The following is a 24,860-nucleotide window of genomic DNA, read 5'->3' as shown; positions in this document are numbered from 1 at the left end:
AACTCAGAATATCATCTTCTTTTGTTCCCTGGGTAGAGACCAAAGTCTGGAGACCTGGTATCTAGGCCAGTCTCAGCCACTAACAGGCTGGGTGACCTTGGCTAAAGCATCACTTTCTGAGCCCAGTTCCATCATCTTTAAAAGATGGTAATTCCTCGTTGTATGTAAGTGATGAGTCATGGGAATCTACTCCCGAAGCCAAGAGCACACTGTATACACTGTATGTTAGCTAACTTGACAATAAATTATATTAAAAACATAAATAAACACAAGATGCTAATTCCTACCTTGTTAGCTTCCCCAAATTGTAGTTTCAAGCCACTGCCTTCAAGTAGCTGAAAATTCCCTGTCACAACAATAAGGCTTATGTCCTGTGGCAGTCCCAGGATGGTGAGGCAAGGAGGCAGGGAGAACAGAGAGGAGTAGACAGTGGTCTCCACTTGAGAGCTGATGGTCAAGCCCACATCCCTCTGGCTAGCAGAGGGTGGTTAGCAGGTGACTAGGAGGACTCTAGCGTTCCTTTATCTTGTCCCCAGCCTCAGAAGGCAGCAGAATCTGTGCCCTGGGGTGTTAATGGGAGGAGTGGGAGGAGGACAGGATAGAGGGGATGGAGCCTTCAAGACCCTTCAGAGGGTGCTGCTGTCTCTCCCACTAGCACAGGGACCTCTGGCCTCTTTCTCCTAGGGCTGTGTCTGGCTGAGAAAACTGTGAGATGGTGCACTGTCTCAAATCATGAAGCCAGTAAGTGCTCCAGTTTCAGCGAAAATATGAAAACGGTCCTTAAGACTGGTCCCCTTGTCAGCTGTGTGAAGAAAACCTCCTACCTTGAGTGCATCAGGGCCATTTCGGTAAGTCACTGTTGCCTAAAAAGGAGTGGGAGAAAATCCGTACTTTCCTTTCTCTTCTGTTATTTTGAAACAACTCTTTATCCACAGGTAGGAGGCTGGTGTGTGTGACGGTCAACCTCCAATGCTAATAAAAGCACTTCAGAAAGGGAAATTGGAGTGCTCACTTTTAAGGAGTCTTGAAACAAAATCCAATGCTCTGAAAAGGGGGAAATTTTGAGGCACTAAGTTCTCTAAATTCAGGGGGAAAACAAGAATGTTTGCTATCAAAATTATCAATATTATACAATATTGTTTTGGAAGTTTTTGACATATCACGGGAAGTTGAATGATGCTCCCAGGGAAGAGAAATACAGTGCGAACTTCAGATGGTTGCTGAACCCTTTGTTTCTAGATTTTCCTCAGACTCTTCATTCCTTCATCTTTGTGCATATCTGAATGTGGGTCAGACCCTGTGCTGGGCAATGGGGCTGCAGTGGTGAATTGAAACACACATGGTCATTAGTCTTGAGCTTACAGTACAGTCAGGAGAAAAGAAAAACATGCAACACATAGACTATAATTTCAAATTGTGTGATGTACAATGAAGGGAAAGAGTAGAATGCTCTGACAGAGACTTTCAGAAGAAACTTGTTTTGGCCTGAGTATCAAGGATAATCTCCCTGAGAGGGAAGCAATGAGCTGAGACCTTAAGGATGAGCATGGGTTAGGCTGCTGGGTGCCATGGGTAGAATACACCAGGTGGTGAACAACAATTTGTGCAAAGAGCCTGAGACAGGAGAGATGGGCTTTTTGAAGCTGCTGTAGGGAAGTCAGGGTGACAGGAATAGAGCAAGCAGGAGACTAGAAGGAGTAATGAGATGGGAGATCAGCCAGATAGAGTATGATTCACTGAAGGAATCAATGATTTGATAAGAACAGCTGGTCTGCTGTGCGTGCGTGTGTGTTTTAATTGGATCTCAGTTGCAATCATAGTTTAATTCTAACCATTGAATTATGACATTTGTTCCATTTTAGTCCATGCATGCCCCTCTTTATTTTTAAATGTTAATAACATAATATTATCCACGAACCTAACACAGGTTCTCAAAACTTCATCACTGCCAACAGCTTACTTCTAGGGCTGCTGTGTGGTAGTACTGGATTTTATAAGAATGGCCCCACTTAGTGTAGTATATCCCACTGACCTTACTTAAAACCACCGATGTGTTTCTCCATCCTGAGCAAACTGAATCCTAAAACTTCCTTGCCTTTTATTTTCATTTTAAGATGTGTATAGCATGTATGAATCACGACACATTTTTGATTTGTGAAAAGTTTCCTAAACGTGACATTACTATGTGTTGTCTTCTCTTACTTGTTTTTTCCTCCTTGATATTATGCTAAGATTCACCCATATCATTGAATATAGCCATTGTTCATTCATTTTCAGAGCTCTACAATAGTCCATTATGTTAGTATACCACAATTTATTTTTTCTTTTCTGGTCATTAGGCATTTGGGCTATTTCCAGCTTTCTGTTATTCTAATCAGGGAATGACAAATATTTTTATATAAATCTCTTGGGACACAAGTATCAAGTTTCTCTTAAATATATGTATATGTGTATATATATATGTATGTGTGTGTGTGTGTGTGTGTGTGTGTGTGTGTGTATAGGAGCAGACTTGCTGTGCCGTGAGATATGAATTTGACTTTTAAGACAATGTCAAACGTGTTTGATTTTTAAGCAAATTCAATGTTGTTTCTTTTTCTTTCTTTTTTCTTTTGGGGGTGTAGTTCACAATTAATGTGGTTATTTAAATTTCTACTCCCACCAGGAGTGTATGAGGGAATAATCCTATCATTCTTGGTGAATTTGGTATTTTATCATTATTTATCTCTGGCAGTGCTTTTTGACTAAACTCTATTTTTTTAATATTAACATTCTACACCAACTTTCTTCTGCTCAGTAGTCTTCTTCTATAGCTTTTTGCATTCCTTTATTTTCAACTTTTTGTGTGCTTCTGTTTCAGGTGCATCTTTTGAAAACTGTTTATTGCTGGCTTTTCTTTATTAATGCATTCTGACAATCTCATTTATTTTATGTGGTAAACTAGGCCACTAATAATTGTTATTACTGGTAAATATGGACTTATTTCTGCCATATTACTTTTGATTTCTTAGTTCAGACTTTCCTCATTTTCTGATTTTTCCTTTTCTGTTTTCAAATATTGAGTTCATACGTGTGTGTTCATTTGTGTTGTTTCCCCCTTTTTCCACTTTATTTATATTCTTTCATGATTTCCTTAAATTCGTACTATGTACTTTTAGTTTGCCAAAAGTTTATCGGAAGTAAGGTCCTCATCAGGATTTGGTCTTATCCCTTTCAGACAAATGAAGCAGATGCTGTGACATTGGATGCAGGTTTGGTGTTCGAGGCGGGCCTCCACCCCTACAACCTAAAGCCTGTAGTGGCAGAGTTCTATGGGTCACAAGATGGTAAGTTCTTCCTGAGGACCCAGGAGAGAGTTTGTTGCTCTTGTTCTCTCCTGGTAGATGCTGAGTTTGTCTTGTTCAGGCAGGTAATGGGGATTAAAGATGGATGAGCATTCCCCATTGGGTATCAGTGGGGAATGAGAGGTCTTATCAGCTGCTGAAGACACAACTCAAGGCCTTTGGGGCTTTGGAATGGTTGAGGACTGGTGCTCCTGACACTGACATTCTGGGCCAGGAAATGTGCTCCCTGGAGAAACAGAGCAGGCTGTGTACAACCTGACCTGAACCACTGGGGTTGAGAGCTACACAGAGGAGCCCTCCAAGAACCATAGGTGCCACAAACAGGGGAGAGACCACACTAGAGCCTATGCTCAGAGCCCCAACAGCCTTGCATCTCTTCTGAGAGCAACCAGCTGTCCCTGGGCCTGTGTCAGGGGACAGGAAGTACTTTGAATGTGGTCCTTGTGCCACAACTCCAGTTTCCTGGTGGGCTTGGGTTGGTAGGTATAGGCAGACAGACACCCTGCAGGGCCATGGTAGGCAAAAGTATTTGGGCCACATGTGTATGTGGCCTTCTTGCCCCTGTGTTTGCCTGGAGGGTTATTACAAATGTTCTCTCTGTGGTGCCTTCTTTCCCCTGCAAGTCAAGGCAGGTTTTCCTGATCTCTCTCTCTTTATGACCCAACCCAATAGAAATGTGCCCTGTGGATTCCCTTTTTCTACTCAGGAGCCCAGCAGCAAGGAGCAATGTTTCCAACTGTTCCCCAGGCTAAAGGTCTTTCATTCACACTGTCCCTTTGCAGATAAAAAAACCCACTATTATGCTGTGGCTGTGGTGAAAAAGACCAGTGACTTCAATCTGGACCAGCTCCAAGGCAAGAAATCCTGCCACACAGGCCTTGGCAGGTCTGCTGGGTGGAACATCCCCATGGGCTTACTTTATTGGAAGTTGCCTGAGCCACGTGACTCTCTTCTGAGGGGTAAGTGGGCAAGAGGGTGAGTGCTATCAGGCAGGCCTACACAGGCCAAACTGGGGTTGCTCAGACATGATCAGGTGATCATGTGTGATGGGTTTTGGGGGTAGAGGTGGGAGGTATACCAACTTTAAGCTGGTCAGTTCTGCCACATCAGCAGTCCTTGGGAGGTGTCAGCTGTGTTTTTCTTCTCTGAGCTCTTAACATCCAACCAGTAGCTGTCGTGAGGAATGTCGGGGGTGGGGGGGGGGTGGAAGGGCATCAAGCCTGACAGAGGGCTTCAGTCAGGACCAAGATTGCTCGACCCTACTGTTCACTTCCCTGGGGTTCTTTCCTGTCTGTGGCTGGTGTGTTTCCCATTCTGCTGGAGCTTTTCTGATGGCCATCTGCTGGCCATGAACTTGGCCTGTACCTCTATATGGGGGTCTCCTATCTCTCAGATAGGATTCCTAGAGGAAACCTTTCTCTGAGATGTTCCAGTCTGACAGGCAGAGAGGGGAGCTGACAGCAACCTGAGACAGGCCTGGGTCAATGGCAGGCACAGGCCTAGTTCTTAGGGAGGGAAGTCGGAGGACAAAGGTTAACTTGTCCCTCTTGGAAAACCTTGATCTTGGTCAGTGAACACATATAATGGTGTGCTGGGACTGGGTGTACTGGTTTTCCTTTAGTCACTCTCTGTGCTCTCATGATCCTGGACTGGGAGCTGTGGCTCATGGTGTATGGCCAGGGTGGCTCATGGCCTGTGTTACATGTCTTATGTTGAGCAGCAGCATCCAATTTCTTCATGGGCAGCTGTGTTCCCTGTGTGGATCGGACAGCCTTCCCCCAGCTGTGTCAACTGTGTGTGGGAAAAGACACAGAAAAGTGTGCCTGCTCCAACCATGAACCATACTTCGGCTACTCAGGTGCCTTCAAGTGAGTGAGACCACCTGCTGTTCTATGATGGCCAAAGTGTCCAATGTCCTTAGGCTGTGAGACCCTACCTGGCCCACAGCAGAGCCCAGCCTGCAAAGAGGTGTCCAGGAGGTCTAATTTCTTCACAGTGACTCAGTGATTCAGCTGGGACTCTCCTCCAGGCCAGGCCAGTGCATACACCTTTCATGTGATATCTGACAGGGAAGCACCTCTCCTGGAGTCCCTTTCTATCTCCCCAGAGCTTTTGATTTCTTAGTCCAGCCCAATGAACTTAGTCTAGCCCAATGAACCTGCCCAATGTGTTCTCTCACTAGGCTAAGCAGAGCCTAAGGGGCAGGCACATCCTTAGTGTCTGGACCATTCTTCTGTGACTGACCCTCTGTTTTCTATTGTAGCAGTGTCTCGTGTTCAATGCACTGGCCTCTCTCCTGTCTTCCCTCACTACCCCTGTGCAGACAGCTCAATGGCTGATTTTTTGCTACATCTTTTGCCTTGGTTATATCCTAAAATTTGATAGCCAGCCAAGGGCACATTTCCTCTCTTAGGAGACTTGATGTATATTTATCTTCCATTTCAGAAATTTGAAAACTCTGTTCTATATCAAAATATTTTCAATGATTTTTTTTTTGCTGCTTTGGGAAACATTATGAGGGATTTCTGGTTCCTATAAATTCATCCTCCCATCTTAGTAGCATATCAGTGCCCCATGGCGCTTCCTCAGCTGTGGGTCTGCTCAGAGGCCTTCACCAGGCTCTGCCCTTGTCCCCAAGCTGTATGGTGTGATCAGACAGACCCTTAAGCCTGAGGAGAAGGGCCTACCCTGCAGTAATCCTTTTAATGTATTTCTTTCCCACAGGTGTCTGATGGATGACGCTGGGCAAGTGGCCTTTGTCAAGCACTGCACAGTACTGGGTAAATGACAGGAGAAGAATTTGCATATCTCCTCCAGGCTGTGGGCTTTTTTTTTTTTTTTTTCTCCTTCTGCATTCCTCTTCATGGGCCATAGTTAGATATGAGCATACTGTGTTCCTCCTTTATCATTGCTTGGGCTTCTACTTGTGCAGAGTTGTGTACATATAGGGTCCTCACCTGGACTCCTGGGCATCTTTCCATAATTCAACCTCCTGGACACAGGAACCCTTCTTGCCGGTCAATGTTGCCACAGCAAAGGATTGGGGGCTCGTCTGGCTAACCTCGGCCTGAATTTGGCCCGCTGAGATGAGACCTGTTGTGGGTGTCAGGCAGTCACCCCTGCACTAGGCATCAGAAGCTTCCTTGCCTGTGACTGGTTGTGGGATCTTAACGTCAGTTCTCTTATGTGCTCTGGCTTTCATTTGCTCTAGGCATCTCAGCTTGTACATGTTATGATTTATTGGGACTGCAAGGGATAGGAACAGAGACTACAGCTCATGGCTCTGTCCTGGCTACAGTTGGCTCATCCAGGCTTTCTTCCCCCAGAGAACCTGCCAAACAAAGCTGACAGGGACCAGTATGAGCTGCTCTGCCGGGACAACTCCCGGAAGTCAGTGGATAGATATGAGGACTGCTACCTGGCCAAGGTTCCTTCCCATGCTGTTGTGGCCCGAAGTGTGGGGGGCAAGGAGGACTTGATCTGGGAGCTTCTCAACCAGGCCCAGGTACTGAATTCACTGTTCTCCCTCCTGCTTAGTGGTTCCTGATTGGATTTGGGGCATTTTCCTACATTCCCTTCTGGCCACTATGGAATTCCTTGTTTTCAGGACATAGTGGGAACTGTGCCACATATTATCCACTTGTGTGAAAGTGCCCAGCAGGGACTCAGAGTCACACGGGGTCTAGTCCTGCATTACTGCTTAATTCCATTTCTTTCTATCTAAACCAGGACTTCTAGGCCAAGGGCAAACACCCCCTCCCCCATAAGGCCTTCCATGACATCCCCAGAAGGAAATGATCTCTTTCCCAATGTCCCTCAGCCTGACTACAAGGGTGCTACACACACAGCCAGCTTTATTTCCTTAGAGCAGCAGAATCCCAGCACTGAGCCAACCTCCTCTCATCAAGCCATTCCATCTATCAAGAGTTTAAGTGGTAATCACACAGGGTCAGCCTCTGAAGGAGATCCATTTCTTATACTCAGTGAGCGGTCAACCCAGCCAGGGGGATAGGCCACAGAAACATGTTGCATGACTGTAAGAGGGCTGGGGGTGGGGAAGTTGCTGGGTGGGAAAGAGCAGGCCTGTCTGCCCTCTCTCCTGGAATCTTGAAAATTTAATGGTTTTAATTTCATTTTCTGGGGGGTTTGTTTTTCTTCAGTCTCCTTTTGCAGCATTCCTTGTTGCTGTAGCCATTTACTATTGTGTTTTACTATATACAGGAACATTATGGCAAAGACAAATCTACAGCCTTCCAGCTCTTCAGCTCAACTTTGGGGAAGGACCTGCTGTTTAAGGACTCTGCCCAAGGGCTTTTAAGGATTCCCCCTAAAATGGACACCTGGCTGTACCTGGGATATGAGTATGTCACTGCTCTTCGGAATCTAAGGGAAGATATGCGTAAGTACTAGGGAAGGATCATGTGACCTTAGGAGCTAGGAAACCTGGTAAGGGCAGGGACCAGCAATAGACTCTTTCCAGGTACCAGAAGCCCACCCTGACATTTCTTTATCTGCCCAGCTTTGCCACCCAGTGTCAGACTGATGCTAAATGGTATCGGTCATCATGAGATGAGCCCGGATATCACCAAAAGGCATTGAAGGAAACTTATGCTTAAAATGCTTTGGATTGATACTAGTATTATTTCCCTTGTATAAATCAGGGCCACCCTGCCTGGCCACTTTGTGAAACCAATTAGCCTGGCACAAAGTAAGGCAAAAAGAACAAAACTACTACAGACTTGTACATCTGCAGCCATATTATGATCAACATGTGCCATAATGAAACTGGAGCTCTGGATGGGTTAATCCTGCTCCTGAACTTCCTTGGATCATTGTGGGGTTTGCTTGATCATTCTTTCATTCAACAGACATTTATTGATCATCTAGCCATAAACTGTGCTAGGTGCTGCGCATACAATGGTGAGACCAACATATATAAGATTCCGCTGCCATAAAACTTTCTCACCAGTGGAGAAGACAAATAATGAATAGTCACTCTACTGAATGATTGATTACAAATTATAGATCTGCTCAAAAGAAGGGAAAACAAACACAACAGAACAAAATATCATGGTCTGATGAGACCATGAAAACAAAGAAAAATAGATCCTGGAGCTGTGTGAAAGTTTCCCCGAGGAAGTGACTTGAACCGAACTTGAAAATTGAATAGATGTCCATTTATTCAGCAGACATTTATTGCACTGACCACAAGCCAGGCACTGCCTTTGAATAATGAGGGTGCCTTGGAGAATAAGACAGGCATAGCCCTTGCCCTGGCTGAGCTTATGTTTTCCTGCAGGAACAGATAATAAACAATGAACAAATAAATAAGAACAACTCAGGATGTGCCTGTGTAGCTCAGTCGGTTAAGTGTCTGATTCTTGATTTTGGCTCAGGTCCTGATCTCATGGTCATGAGATCAAGCCCCACATTGGGCTTGGTGCTAACAGCAAGGAGCCTGCTTGGGATTCTCCCTCTGTCTCTCTAAATAAATAAATAAATAAATAAATAAATAAATAAATAAATAACTTAAAAAAATAAAGTATTAAAAAAAAAAAAAGGAACAACTCAGGTAGTTAAGTGCTATTTCAAAAAGAAGAGAGCCTGACTGAAGTGATAGAGGGGTTGTGAGTGAAGTTGGCTTCTTAGAAGAAATTATCGTCTAAATGATACAACAAAGAGATTGTTACTACCTTTGTTTTCTAAGGCTATTAATTCCTTGAATGGGATCTGTTTGTGTATTGCTGGCAAAATCCCAGCACTTTCATGAAGACAGCAGTATTCGTAGCCAGCAGGAACTTCTGAGGCCTCATCTAAATCTGGTTCTCTTCCTTATGCCCTAGGCTCTGATACCTCAAAGGATGAATGCAAGAAGGTGAAATGGTGTGCAATAAGTCACCAAGAGAAGGCCAAGTGTGATACGTGGAGTGTAAACAGCGTAGGGAAAATAGAGTGTGAAACAGCCGAGTCCACCGAAGACTGTATTGCCATGATCGCGGTATGTTATTGCTGCCCCCACAGGGCAGCATCTCTACCACGGCTCTCTGCCTGTTCCTAAGGCTGAGTGAGTGTTCTTAGGAATGATATAAAAACCTGCGTTCCCAGGAACCTTGCCCTCATGTGTGGGAGCCCACCCCCACAGGAGCTTCAGTACTTTTGATTTTATGGATCTGAAGGGCTCCTTAAGGTTCTGTTTCCTCCTGGTGTTAGTACACAGTGGAGGGCACTCTGAGCTGTGTCCGCTTATGGGAGGCTGGACCATGGTGTGGTGTGCCTGAGACCCATGGTGTGCCATGACAAGTGTGACAGGGCTGTGCTGATTGTGCAAGCAGGCAGAAGTTTAGCTTTGTTGATCACAAGAGCATCCCATGTCTGCTTTTGGAATTTTGAAAATCCTGAATGGTACAAAAAAGAAAATGAGAAGTACTTATAATCTTCTAACTCAGAGAAAATCCTGTTAAATGGGATCATATCATATTCACAATTCACTACACTTTTTTCTGATATCTAGTTAGCTTTTCCTATGTCACAAATCATTTTTTAGAAAACATGATCTTTTAATGTTGTAATCTATTTCATAGTGTGGATATGATGCAGTTTACTTAGCCATTTATCCATATTATCTATAATATCATTTAGTCTCCGTCTTTTTGCTGTTATGAATTATACTTGCATGTTTTACATTTTATGAATCATACATTTTACTGAGATAGTTTCCCATATATTTGATTACTCCTTTAGGGTATATTTTGAAAAAGTATATTGCCAGGCCCAATGGAAAGCTTGGCAATCTTATGGAATTTAAGCATCTCTATAATTCAGGGCTTATAAACCTGACAATTAGGTCGTTCAAGAATATTTTACTCATTCAGTAACACTTTGACTACACCAAGCACTGAAAGAGAATGCAACCACATGGCCATGATTCAGGGCTGGAGCCCCATCAGGAGGCATTCTATGCCACAGACATGGCCTTGTGTCCCTGATGCCACTCATCTGTCTTACAAATAAGAACTTTGGTTTCCAGAAAGTTATTGTAGAAATGTCTGTAGGACAGTGCATCCTTATGAGAGGATAGGAGGACTCAATGTGGGTCTTTGCTCCTGGAAAAGCTAAGCAAGGCACCCCAAAATTATCATCAGTTCATCATGCTTTGGGTGAAAATGAGAGTGTATTTTATTTTCTGTGCTGGGTGTTCCTGACTGATAGATCCTCTGGGGGTCTGGTATAAGTACCTGCTATCTCCTGGGGCCTTTGTGGCCTGTGCTGGGAAGGCTGCTTCAAGGAAACAGCTGGAAGGACAGGTAGGACAGGAGATAGCCTCTTCACCTGCTTTCATGTGCTGTGTCTTTGCAGAAAGGAGAGGCTGATGCCATGAGCTTGGATGGAGGCTTCATCTACATAGCAGGCCAGTGTGGTCTAGTGCCTGTCCTGGCAGAGAACTACAGTAAGTGTAGGGAGTGTCTCTCAGTGTTTTATTTCCTTTGGGCCAGTGAGAAGAGATGGGAAAATCATAGCCTGATTCACACCACATTGGCCATAAAGCTCTTGCTTACTGAGCACCTCCTGCTTCCTAGGCTCTGGGCTCCCCCCTCATCTCTAATCCCCATAGTCATGGCAAAGGATGGAATCTTCTATCATACTTTCCACCAGGGGGATAGGAAGCTTGGCACTGGGAAGTTCCAGCTAAAAGTGACCTCTCTGCAGAGGACAGCTGGGATTCCTGGAAGGTCTTCTTGCTTCCCCAAATCACTTCTCCTGTAGTCCCAGTGCAGGGATTCAAGTATAGCCGGACCACTGTGGCCACAGGTCAAAACAGAGCAGGAAACTTGAAATGCACAATTTTTGGCTAACTTCCAGAGGCCAGTGAGTGAAAGTGAACTTGAATCATCCAGACAGCCTGGACTGTTTGGGAATGTGGTAACATATAGATTGTTTTCCTGGCTCTTTTTATTCTGAGCTGCACATAGAAATGGCATGACTTTCAATGAATAAATGTTTAATGATTTTTTCATTTTTTCCTCCAGACACTGAAGACCCTGCGTGTAGCAGCAAACCAGAGAAAGGTGAGTTGGGATTGGTACCTCAGGAGTTTCATTCTTATTACTTTGGGGAAAGGGTAAGGTGCATTTAAATTCAAATCAGAAGTAGGTAAGGCAATAAAAGAGACCAATTTTTAGACTACAAAAGAACCCTAGAAGGATGATAATTGATAATGATGGTTACTCTTTTAGACTTGCCATGACTTGCATGCAGGATTTCTCATTTAATCCTATTAAGTGGGTACTGTCATCCTTTAAGGATGCCATAAGAGGACCAACAGCTCATGCGGTTACAAGTTGTCTAGGCTCCTATATCCAGCAAGCAAATTTACACCCTCCTCACCACTCCCAACTCTTTGTATTACATAAGGCCTGGACAGTTTTAGATGAGAGTTAGCACTAGGAGTCTTGCTCATATGTGCCTGGCAGGCCTGAGCAGAGCAGCTCACACGGGCATATGTCTAGGAGCATGAAATTACCCAGCCTCCCAGCCAGGCTGGGCCCAGGAACCCAGGCCGGTTTGGCTCTCAGTTAATGCTCTGGTGGGGGTGGGTCTAGAAAGATGGGATAGGAACAAGACTGGAAATCTTGTCAAGGTGATCACTGGGTCCCAGAGCTCCGGTGCTCAGATCTCTCCAGCCATTTTCCAGCCATTAGTGTGCAACTTTGTCCTTGTGACCTCCCCTGTTACAACCTCCCAGCCTCTCCCCCTCATTCTAGGAGCCAGACTCTTTAGCTGAAAATAGAAAGACCTGGTCTTACTCCACAGATAAAGCTTCTCTGTTTTGTGGTGTGAACAGTTGACTGAATTAACTAAATTGGAAGGTTGAAATCATGGGTTGATATTCTATTCACAGTTTTAGGAGTAGCCTGTATTTCCTGCTACAGATGGCAGCTGACTTGATTTTGAATTTCTACTTCACATATTTATTTTGGTGCAAACCTGTATTCTCCTCATGGCCAGAATATTCCCTGTAGTTTATTTGGTCATTTACTACTCTTTCCTAATTGTGACTGTATAAAATGTAAGAGTCACATGTGCTTTTCAGTATCCATTCCTCTGATACCCCACAGTGGAAGGTGAGTTGCTGGTTTATAACTTTACTAGTTTTATGCATTTAGGGAAGACTGGTATACCAACCGTTGCTCTGATGATGATCTTTTCTTACTATTTTGTTTTTTAAGTTCAGAATAATCTCCATCTGACAGAATGACTGGTACTTCCTCTCAGCCTTGCTTTTTTGTTTTTTTAAATTAATTTATTTATTTTGAGAGAGAGAGAGAGAGAGATCATGAGGGGGGGGGGCAAAAAGAGAGAGAGGAAGAGAGAGAGAATCTCAAGCAGGCTCTGCACTGTGAGCACAGAGCCTGACACAGGGCTCAAACTCACGAACCTTGAGATCATGACCTGGGCCAAAATCAAGAGTCAGACACTTAAACGACTGAGCCACCCAGGCACCCCACGTTTTGTTTTTATAAGTAGGCTCCATGCCCAGTGTGGGGTTTGAACTCATAACCCTGAGATCAAGAGTTGCATTCTCTACTGAGCACGCCAGGTGCTACATCTCAGTCAGTTATTGGGAAGACCCTTTCAAAGGCAGAAGGAATGATTCGGGATAATTTTGTTTCCATAGGGAAATGGCAGGTTTTGATTGTAGATAGATACTCTGGAAGGCCCGGGGCTGTTAATACTTTCTTTTTTTGTGTCTTTCCTGTAGGGTATCTTGCTGTGGCTGTAGTTAAAAAATCAGCAGATGCATCCCTCACCTGGAACAATCTGAAAGGCAGGAAGTCCTGCCACACTGCAGTAGATAGAACTGCTGGCTGGAACATCCCCATGGGCCTGCTCTACAACAGGATCAACAGCTGTGAATTCGGTAAGTGAATCTTGAGAGGGTGCTGTGATCAGAGCCAGGCTGGAAAGAGGTATTCTGGAAAAAAGTGGTATGGTGCAAAATGCTGTGGCCCTGGTTTTATAATAGTAAAATTTGGTTAAAATGAACCTCAAGGAGATACCTAAAAGGGTTACTAGGGCTGGGGAGCTAAATAAGACTGGTTCTTTTTGGTTGCACATATGGCTTGAGTAAACATATGTTTACTTCTCTCTTTCATTTAAAAAAAAAAAAAGAGGTAAGCAGTCCATGGCTGGCTGATATGGTCACTAGAAGCCCAGGATCCTCTCTTTCTGTTCCACCATGTGAGCACGAGGCCTCTGTCTTCAAGGTCAACCATGGTAGCCATCACATCCATGATTCAGGCAGCCTCAAGGAGCAAGGAATAAAGGGAGCTTGAAGTGTAATGCCACCTGCTGTCGCTTTATTAAAGGAGCTATCCAGGAAATCTAAATGAATTACTTCAAGTAACTTCTTACTGTTCAAAACTCAGGCACACAGTCACTCTTAGCTGTAACAGAGGTTCGAGAATGTCCTCTTTTATTTGGGCATGTTCTGTCCCAAATAAAACTAGAACTTTGTTCAAAAATTAAAAATAGAACTACTATATGATCTAGCAATTTCACTTTTGGGTATTTGTCCAAAGGAAAACACTAACTCAAAAAATTATATACATCTCCACGTTCATTGCAGCAGTATTTATAACAGCCAAGATATGGAAACAGCCTAAGTGTCCACTGAAGAACGAATAAAATTTGAGATACACACACACACACAAAACACTTTTATTCAACCATGAGAAAGGAAGAAATCTTGCCATTTGCAACAACATGAATGGAACTTGAAGTTGTTACACTAAGTGAAGTATTTTAGGTAGAGAAAGACAAATACTGCATAATCTCACTTATATGTGGAATCTAAAAAAAACCCCAAGCTCATGGATATGGAAAACAGATTGATAGTTCTAAAGGTGGGGGGTGGGGCAATGGGCAAAATGGGTGAAGGGGCAAAAGATACAAGCTTGTAGGTATAAACTAAATAAATCCTGGGAATGTAATGTACAGCATGGGGACTATAGTTAATAAAACTGTATTGCATTTTTCCAAGTTGTTAAGAAAGCAGAACTTAAAAGTTCTCATTACAAGAAAAAAAATTTTGTGACAACATACGGTGATGGATGTTAACTAGACTCATTGTGGGAATCATTTTGCAATGTATTGCTATAGCGAATCATGTTGCACACCTGAAACTAATGTAATGTTACATGTCATCTATCTCCCAATAAAAACAATGGAGAAAAAATTAAAAGAAAAAAACCCAACTAGATCTTTGTTACTAAGGAATAAGGGAAAATGACTGTTGGGTGGACAGTACAATCCCTGCCACTGGGCTTTCTAGGTAATGTGAATGTGTGGAATCCTTGGATCTCTTTAAGGTCTTGGCAATCTCACTGAGGGGCTGCCCAGCTCTTAGGCCCTTTCAAAGCGGTGAAAACCAGTTTATTCTCTGTGTCCACTGAATATCTTCAGGTATGAGTTTAGTTCTACCCCTGAAAAATGTATATGTAAGTTAACCATAGACAAATATTTTCTAATGGTTATTTACATCAACTTTCTGAGTACTTCCTCCTTGACACCTCCAAATATGTGCAACTGCTTTAAAAGGAGAGGCTTCTGGGGCACCTGGGTGGCTCAGTCAGTTAAGTGTCCGACTTCGGCTCAGGTCATGGTCTTGTGGTCTGTGAGTTCGAGCCTGGCATCGGGCTCTGTGCTGACAGCTCACAGCCTGGAGCCTGTTTCAGATTCTGTGTCTCCCTCTCTCTCTGACCCTCCCCCATTCACGCTCTGTCTCTCTCTGTCTCAAAAATAAATAAACATTAAAAAGTTTTTTAAATAAAAATAAAAATAAAAATAAAGGAGAGTCCTCTGAAGACAGTTATGAACCAGACAAGTCCTGTGTGTAGGGACCGGGGATATTTCTGCACTGGGGTGTTCTCTGACAGCAGTTTGAGAGGAGGCAAAGTATGGCTGGGGTGATACCCAGAAAGCTTGGGCTCCCCACCAGCAAGGGCACTACCTCTGCTCTTCTGAACTTCCTGGCAGTTTCACAGCCATCAGAGAGCAGCTGAGCTGTGAGTAAAACCCCCAAGCTCTTAATTGAGTTTGGAGTTCTAAGTTCTATTAAAGTCTCTTCTAAAAAATAGCAATGGAAGGAAAATCCTGAAAACAAGTGGCACATGCTCAGGGAGTGAGACCTTCAATTTTATCCCTTTTATGTCAATTTTCATGTCATTTCCTTCTCTTCTCTCTTTAGATAAATGATGACACTATCCATGTACCCATGGAATCCTCTCTACCTGACTTGTAATGCTCTACTGACATCTATTCCCAGCCTCAATTAAGTTTTCTTTTAAAGAAAGAAAACTTATTGGACCTGGCAGGTCCTGACTTGGTGGTGGGTCACAGAATGAATATGTTCCATTTGGGCCATACACACCTGTTATGTGTTAGATGAAAGCTACTCATATTGATTCAGTTAGGAAGAGCTGACTTTCTCTTGTCCTTCTACACAGATAAAATTTTCGAACAGAGCTGTGCCCCTGGATCTGTGCGAAATTCCAGTCTCTGTGCTCTGTGTGTTGGTTCGGCAAAATATCCAGGAAAGGAGTGTATTCCCAATAGCCATGAGAGATACTATGGTTACACGGGGGCTTTCAGGTGAGTCTTTTAATCCTGACACAAATATAATGATAAACCCAGCCCTGACAAGATTGCTTTTTAGGAACTAAAGTGAGATTATTATGTTCCTGGCCTGTTAGTCTTGCATGTATTAGGATGCCACATTTAGCAACTCTATTAGAACCCTGTGTGAAGGAGCATCCAAGTGCCTCCAGAACACTATCTCTAGACCTGGCTCTCATAGCAAAGACTGACAGTACAATGCAGATTAGAAGTTCTCAACAGGGGGGCGATTTTCCCCTCAGGGGAAATTTGGCAGTGTCTGGAGATGTTTTTGATGATCAAATGGGGTTGGGAGAGGGTGCTACTGGCATCTAATTGGTAGAGGCTGCTAAACATCTTACACACACAGGAAAGCATCCTACAACAAAGAATTGTTTGGCTCAAAACGTCACAATTGCCAAGGTGAGGAAACACTGCCATAGTTGAATATAGGAGTCAGGAGTCTGGTTCATGCTTTTCTAGGCACCTCTGGGGAACCTATGGCCATACTCACCTGGCAATACACAAAAGTAACCTGCAGGACTTCTACATTCCCAACTGCCAATTCTATTTCATGGGGTATTTGTTACTTATACAAAGATGCCTATGCACCTTTTGACCTTATTGCTTTTTAACTGTCTTACAATTCAGCCTTGTGTTAGTAGTTCATGAGTCCATCATCTGCACAATGATGGTGGTATTCTAACTGAACTTCTCAGTAGTGAAGGAGAAAAGAAAGGTTATCCTAATTCTCCAGTTAGAACCACCTGGTGAGTTAGTGTAAAAAAACAATTCACAGTCCACAGATTCCCAATTTTTACAAAGTAGAGTGTGAGTAAGGAATCACCGTATTGGGACACTGCCCCTCTAATATCTCTATTGATGCTAGGGAAATGCTGTAGCTCTATTGAAGAAACTATGCCATAACTTAGCATTTAGTGTATGGAATTGAGATTAGATAACCACAAAGCTAATTGGAGGTTTTGTTTTCTTTTCTTTATTACTTACATTAGTAATCTGTAAGATTAGTGATAGAATGGGAGTCACAATTGCTGACATCAGATGGCTAGCCCTGGATCTATCAGGTGGCCCTCCTGAATGACAGATGTTGTCTCTCTGACCTTCTCTCTTCTCTCTCTCTGTCTGGCATCCTGCAGGTGTCTGGTTGAGAAGGGAGACGTGGCCTTTGTGAAAGACCAGACTGTCATGGAGAACACTGGGGGTATGTTCACATGCTCCTCTGTCCCCACATTTTGGGGTTTCTGGGTTCACTTATGGTCAGGATGCCTTTGTGGATGTGTATGTACTCTGTTAGACTCCAGAGCTCTGACCCTTGACCTGTTTTTTTCAGTGGAGAGAGAAGTGTTCACCTGGGTAGGCAGAATGGTAAGGACCATGAGGTTCTTCTAGTGGCCCTGAATTGGTGCAGGCATTGCCTTTCCCCTAAACACTTCAGTGCACACTTTGTAGGAATGAGGACATTTTCTTATATGTCTACATTATAATTACTGAGATCAGGAAATTGATATTAACATGCATTTAATATTTACCATGTTCACAGCCCATACTAAGATTTTGTGAATTATCCCCAAAAGGTCTTTTTTTAACTATTTCCTATATTTCTGGGTCCAATATATATATTCGTCCAATATATATATTCCAAATATATTCTAGGTCCACTGAAAAAAACCTAGAGACTATAGTACACCAGAGGGAATGAACACCAAGATCTTTACTTCTAGAACCATTCTCCAATAGCAGGAGGCAGGGACACTTGGAAAAATAGCTGATTCTAGGGCTGGGGCAGGAAAAATATAAGGTGAGCCTGGAACATCATGGTGAAAATTTTGGGATATATCAAAATATACAGGAGCCATTTTTAATGATCCCCACTGGCCAAATCTGGGACATTTTGAGCACTAGAAGAAATAATAATGGTAGTAAGATAATGACTTGTTCAATAAAATGGGAATATGGGATAATAATATCCTGATTAAGCAAATGAGGATAAAGGGAAACATCTTCCTTATTGTGGAACAAGAATAAATGGAGGAATACTATAATTATACAGTTAAAAAAAAAACTATCATTTGGCAAACAATATAGTAATAATTGTTTCAAACAAGAATCATCAATGGGTACTAAAACTAGTGGGTGAATATTAGATGCCGTGACATTAAAAAACCTAACAAAAATTTTTTTAAAGTTAGTAAGAATGAGCACTCCACCTGCCCCCTCCTATCACTAACTGCTTAGAGAACCTGCTACAGTGCAGGTAAGTATTACCTCGCTTCCTTTCTCATGTCCCTTCACCCAATCCCAGATCATCCCAGCAACTCATCTAGAATGAACTAGCTTATCACCAACTCCTCTGAGAATCCTTCCAAGATGGCATGCCCCCATCCCACAACAGAATCTTCCATTCATATGACTAGTACATTGGGTTCATCTCATTCTGTAATAAACTGTGGCTACAGAAACTCTTTGAGCTCTTTTTTCCTTCTTTTATACCCCAACTATGGTAAGTGGCACACAGAAGTTGCTAAGTACTTACTTGAAGGACTACTGTGTTGGCTAATTTTTCTTTCTTTTCTCCTATGACTTTTGCTTTTTCCTTTAAAGGCTGCCCTTTTTCCTATGACTTGAGTTTTACCCCTAGATTGGTTCTTTGTTACCCCTTGATTTTTAAATTTTTTTTCTTTGGTACTGTTCTGAGTGGGGTTTCTCTCTCTAGGTCTCACCTCTGCACCCTGTAATAACTCCAAAATCCTTACCCCCTGAGGAGAAGGTAGAGCAGAGGCCTCAACTGCCTTCTAAATAACACCCTGGAGTCTCTATTTGCCATGTGGCCATTTTTATATACAAAGTTCACTGGCACTGCAACCTCAACCGCTATGAGTCCAAACTTCTATTTCTTTCAAAATCCACTCCTCTTCTTAGCTTCTATCCCTTTTGAGGCCTTTATCGTCTGCCCTGACAGTTGGGCCTAGGTTAGTCTCCCAGTCAGTATGTGTAACACAGGTTACACACCTAAAACCATGTCTCCTCCAGCCATCTCTCCCTAATGAATATGTTCTCACCAAGATGGTTCTCTGCTCATACAGCATTTAGAAATATAAATAGAAAATGTTACTATCTGCATCCGGAATTGTTGTTTTTGGTTTATGTGCTATTTTCCCGCTCCAATAAGACTGTATCTGACAGAGGGCGGACAACATAGTATTGAATAAATGCTTAAATTATGAAGTAGAACAGAACTGGTTTGGAGAGAATGATGGTGGGTTTCATTTGGAGGGAGCTGAGTTGAAGGGAATGGTAAGAAAGGGCAGGATAAATGTTAGAAGGTGAGCAAAGATGTGTGCAGTTACTTATGGGAGAGACACAGGCAATTTGGAGTTTTCTATTAAAACTGTAAGTCTATATTTGGGGAGGGTAGGAAAAGAGGTATTTTTACTTTATAAATAATACACAGCTTTATGGTAGCTAATTCATGCATTAGTTCAATTAAATAAAATTAAATGAAAATTAAATTAAGAAAAAGATTGCAACGCTGCCTTTTAGATGAGAAGTAAAAAACTAGGAAAATATATTTGAGAAGTGCCTCAGGAGGAAGGAAACCTTGAAAATGGGTGAGATTTTCTTCCTTTTCAGGGAAATTACAGAAACAATGAAGAAGCTGAGAACAGGATATGGACCTGTACGCACAGAAGCATGTGTGCATTTATTTTCATGTAGAACCAGTATGAGCACATCAGATTTAGAACACTGGTCCAGCTTGCAAAATGGCCCCAGGGGAAGTTCTTTTGCTTGCTGATGCCAGATTGTATTGCACAGAGGGCCACGTTCTTTCTGTGCTAGAGCAAGAAGTCCAGATGCTTTGGAATTTAGTAGAAATGAAGATGTTTTTGAACATCATTCACAGATATATTTCACTTTCTCCTGGTTGGGTGGGACAAGTTGGAAGGGGTGGTCACTAGGAATTCTTGGTTGAGTGTTGAATCTGTTGAATCAGACTTATATACATGTGAGTGTCTCTTCCTCTCCACATCACTGTGACCCCAGTGTGTGCATTCTGCTGGCCAATGGCTCTAGGTCCTTCACATGTCAGTGGGTTGGTTATGTGCCCTCAGTGAGGGTGCCTGACCAAAGCTATCAGCTGTGGCTGACCCACCTTCTCTGTCCCCAGGAAATAACAGTGAAGATTGGGCTAAGGATCTGAAGATGGAAGACTTTATGCTGCTGTGTCCTGATGGCAGCAGGAAGGCTGTGAAAGAGGCTGAAAAATGCTTCCTAGCCCGTGCCCCGAATCACGCTGTGGTCTCACGGAAAAATATGGTAGCTTGTGTTAGCAAAACATTACTTGAGCAGCAGGTATGGACAAGCCAGGGCCTGCCATTTTTTCTTCCTGGGTGTGTGTGGATTATTTGGGGGAGTTCAGTGTTAAGCACAACCCTCACTCCAGCATTCTCTTTCTGGAAACTAGAATTGGGAGGCTGTCACTTGTGGAACTGGATCTCCCAGGCCCAGGTCTGCTTATATCTCCAGGTCACTGGAGATTAGTTCCCACGTGATCCACTGGCTCTTGGGTCCATGCATCTGCTTTCTTGCTCACCCTTGACCTTGCTCTATGGTACCGTCATTTTCTCCTTGTATCCTTTTTGAAAATGAAGGAGAGTAATCCTGTGTCCTAGCCCTCACTGATATAAGTCATGAAATGTGAACTGTATTTCTCTTGTTTAGAGAGACTGAGAACCATTCCAACAGCCAGAAACACAGGGCCTCTATCCTCAGGCAGCTTGTCCTCTGGGGAGAACAAGCAACCCAGGGCCAGCCTTGTTGTGAGGGGGAGGGGGAGAGGCTGCCTGAGTATTCTAATCCTGAGAGTCCTCCACCCACAAACACCACTTTCCCCTCAACAATAGCTTCCTGCCTGCCATTAGTTTTCTTTAAAAAAAAAATTAAGATAGCATATTTTCGTGAGCCCTCTTAAGGTAAATGATAATAATAATTAGCATTTAATGAACATTTCTTAGGTGCTAGATGGAATGTTAAACTTTTTGTAATCATCATTTCACTTATAATCCTACAAGGCCTAGAGTTAAGCCTCTTGCCCAAGATGGGATCAAAGATGCAGTCAAACATGAAATTTAACAACTACCTATACCACCCATTGTTGTGCTCCGTTTAATATCTTCTTTGATAGTAATACTTGGAAGGAACATGTTTCTGTCCTCTCATTTCCTGGAAGCAGTCTCCAAGGCCATAGCCAATGAAGTGGGGAAGAGAGAGATCAGGGAAGTCAGGAGTGACTAGGTGGGTGGGAGGGACTTTCCAGAGGTGAGACTAGGATGCACCCCATAAAGGACATGGGGGCTCATGAAAACATGAAGCTGGGGCCAAAAAATGGGTCGACGCCAGGCGAGACATATGGAAACATCCTGAAGCATCCTCTACAGCTTCCCTTTCTTCCCCAGGGCTGGTTTCCAGCTTTCATCCCCCTGAAACCAATCCTTGTATTCTCAGCTATTCACTGCCACAGACCTTCATGTATTTTCCCTCTATCTGACAGGAGATGTTTGGAAAAACTGAAAATGACTGCTCGAGCCAGTTCTGTATGTTCCACTCAGACACCAAGGACCTTCTGTTCAAGGATGACACAAAATGTTTGGCCAAACTTCCGGAAAACACAACATATAAATCTTACTTAGGACCAGAGTATATCACAGCTGTTGCTAACCTGAGACAGTGCTCCACCTCAAGTGAGTAAGAGAAACAGCATGGGGAAAGATGCCAAGCAAACATGGGTGGGGTTCTAGGTGGTGAGTAGAAAAGGAGGAGTGGGCTGTGGCCCTCTGGGGATGACCAATAGACAAGACGAGATGATGAGAGAACACCGTAATCCCAGCGCGTGTGAAAGGCTTCTTGTATGGGCAGATGGTAAGGTGGACACAGGCTCAGGGCACTAAGGTAATGAACTGCCCAGACATGAAGAATTCCATGTTATTACTAGGGAAAGGAAGAGGTTGTATGTACCCAATGCTCATTGCTCTGCAGTAAACTCCTTTTTTAAAACTAAAAAAAAAAAAGTTTATTTATTGATTTTGAGTGAGTGAGAGAGAGAGAGAGAGAGAGAGAGAAAGAGAGAATCCCAAGCAGGATCCACATGCTGAGCCTGACACAAGGCTTGATCTCACGACTGTGAGATCATGACCTGAGCCAAAATCAAGAGTGGGATGCTTAACTGACTGAGCCATTCAGGCACTCCTACTAAACTCCTTTTTATATAGAGCTGAACTGTCCAATATAGCAGCCTCTAATTATTTATGGCTACTTAAATTTAAATTAATTAAAATTAAACAAAGTTAAAAATTTAGTTCCTCAGCTACACCAGCCACAATTCAAGCATTCAGTAGCTACCTGTAGCAACAGACAGGTGAGCAAACAGAATATTTCCATCATCACAGAAAGTTCCCTTACACAGCACTGCTTTTGAGAGCTTGAACAATGACAATTTTTATAATTATAAAGTTGCTATACCTACTGCTCATTGAGAACACCAGTTTTCTAAGCCTCAAAATAACAGTAAAACACACCTTTGCACTTTAACTATGCTGGACATCATTGAATCCCTTGAAATCATTCGGAAGAGGTGAGAGAATAACATGTGGATAGAGGGAGGTTATTCTTTAACTCCTGTGTGCATATAAGTGAGCCATGGTCCTTAAAATACTGATTCACAGGCTGTGGGGATACTGATTCGGCAAGTCTGTGCCAGCATCCCATAGTTCCAACGTAAGGAACACGCTTACCCACAGCCACCGTTGTGAGCACCCAGGTTACATTTACCTAACCTATATCCTCCAGAAAGGGACAAAGTCTCGGTCTGCTATTCTTTGCTCCTTCTCCAGCCCCTGGCTTGGAAACTGGCATGTTCCAGGTACTTGTTATTAGTTCCTCACCTGACTAAGGAGGCCAGAGAGGACAGTCCCACCAGGCTCCTTCCAGCTACATGGATTTAGGTGTAGGAAACATGCCTATAAGACACAAGGTGCGGGATGATACAGGGCAGGGAACCCATGTTACCATCCTTGGTGCACAGTACTGCCCAGAAAGATACAGGAGCTGGGCGGGCAAGTGGAGAAGGCCACTGGGAGAATGGCCTAGTCCACCTGTAGACCCCTAGTGGGTCTGAGTGCTTTTGTCTCTGGCTTAACTGCTCATTCACTCAACAAAAAATAAATATAAGTAGATTTTGATGACCTACCTCTCTTCTCTGCTCCACAGAACTCCTGGAGGCCTGTACTTTCCACAAAGATTAAAATTCAAGAGGTGGAGCCACACCAGTTGGAGATGGGAGCTCATGTGACCCATAAGCTTCCCTTTAGGTCTCGCTAGGCTGAGTGGTTTGTTTGGCTTCACAGTTTGGCAGTGGTGCCTCTGCAGAACATAAAATAAAAATTATTATGGTGTTATCTTTTAAAAACTTCATTCTTTTCTAAATGTTTGGCCTGGAAGAATTTTTTTTTTAAACACTACCTGACTAAATACATTTGCAACTGAGCACTTCCTTCAGAGCTCAAGTTCATGTGACATCTTCCACAGCTTTGATTGTGGTACCACAGCCAAGTAGGAATTCTTTCTGAAAGGGGTCTGCATGGTCATTGTAACAGAATCAAGTGTGAGTGGCTGTGTGTGTGTTGGGGGGGGCAGGAAGGAGGATGCTGAGTGAGTTATTAAAATGGAGTGTTCAGTGGAGTACAGCTATTTTTGCCTTGAAAAAATATAGAAGATTTATATATTTTTTAAAAATTTTAATGATTTGTATCAGGTACACTTGAGGTTCTGATTCTAACAGGCTGGAAAAGTGAATCACTGGAACATCTGAAAATTATCACTTAACCCTGATTCCCACAGTAGTCACTGCCCTGTCTCCTCTCCTTCTTCTGAAAGGTGGAGGCTCACTCTTTCCATGCCTCTTATTAAAGGCTGAACACACAGAAATCAGTCTTCTGTTCCACTCACTTCCCTGCAGCTACCCTGGCCAACGTCATGGCCCATCTGCCATCTGTAAAAAACAATTTTAATTCTTTCATTCCTGAGTCTGTTTACTGCACTTGAATGGCTGACTGGTCACTCTTCCTGGGAACTCTCTCAAATTTCTCTGACATGGCAGCTCCCTGCTTTGGCTCCTACCCCTGTCTGTCCATTTGTGGTCTTAACCGTGGGCTCATCCTGCCATCCCTGAAATTGTAGGGAAATCTTCTTGGGCTTCTTTTCTTGATCCAATGCTCTTACTTTCTAGGCCCTCCCTATGCAATGTGAATGACTCTGGGGCACCTACATCTCTAACTATATTCCTGGCCCCTGCCTCCTGCATCCCCATACTCATACTTCCTCCTGCCTATGGATCTATACTACACAGTTCTCACAGCAATCAGAAGCCCAACAAATAAAAAACAGAGGGGATCATCTTGCCCCTTCCCTCTTCTGCTTCCCTAACTGTCCAACTGTCATTTCCATATATTTGACAACAGCTGAAGACATGGTCTTCTATCCACATACAGGAGTCATAAACCAAGGAGTCAAATTTCAATTCACTGTTTTCTCTCACTCCATAGCCAATGCCAGCAGGTTCTGTTGATTTTGCCTTCTAAGTGACTTTCCAGTTTGCCCCTTTATTAATTCACTCCTACTACAGCCTCAATTTACACTCAGGGGTAGAGCCGCAGATGGGGGATTTCTGGACACAATAGTTCATATCTCTAACAGGACGCTGGGTCCACTTTGCAGTTAGGACGTGATGTTGACCTTTTTACACACAGCTTTGAGCCTATCAGCACTCTGCCTTATTTGATATTCACC

General features: G+C 43.3%; 1 protein-coding gene across 1 annotated transcript; it reads left to right on the top strand.

Annotated features, from left to right (window-relative positions):
- Positions 1 to 679: 679 nt before the first annotated feature.
- LOC106987385 (serotransferrin-like) lies at positions 680 to 23,481 on the top strand. The gene is made up of 16 exons (XM_027061813.2): positions 680 to 848; positions 3,218 to 3,326; positions 4,127 to 4,303; positions 5,065 to 5,212; positions 6,069 to 6,124; positions 6,671 to 6,849; positions 7,566 to 7,743; positions 9,188 to 9,342; positions 10,701 to 10,791; positions 11,372 to 11,410; positions 13,105 to 13,263; positions 15,851 to 15,995; positions 17,156 to 17,220; positions 20,185 to 20,369; positions 21,568 to 21,757; positions 23,283 to 23,481. Exons 1-16 carry the CDS (start codon positions 768 to 770, stop codon positions 23,315 to 23,317), a joined length of 1,992 nt encoding a protein of 663 aa, XP_026917614.2. The 5' UTR covers positions 680 to 767; the 3' UTR covers positions 23,318 to 23,481.
- Positions 23,482 to 24,860: the final 1,379 nt, after the last annotated feature.

This window comes from Acinonyx jubatus, chromosome C2, assembly GCF_027475565.1.
Source record: "Acinonyx jubatus isolate Ajub_Pintada_27869175 chromosome C2, VMU_Ajub_asm_v1.0, whole genome shotgun sequence".
NCBI classification, from domain to species: Eukaryota; Metazoa; Chordata; class Mammalia; order Carnivora; family Felidae; genus Acinonyx; species Acinonyx jubatus.
Note: the sequence above shows the minus strand (reverse complement) of the source record. Positions and strands in the feature narration are given on the sequence as shown.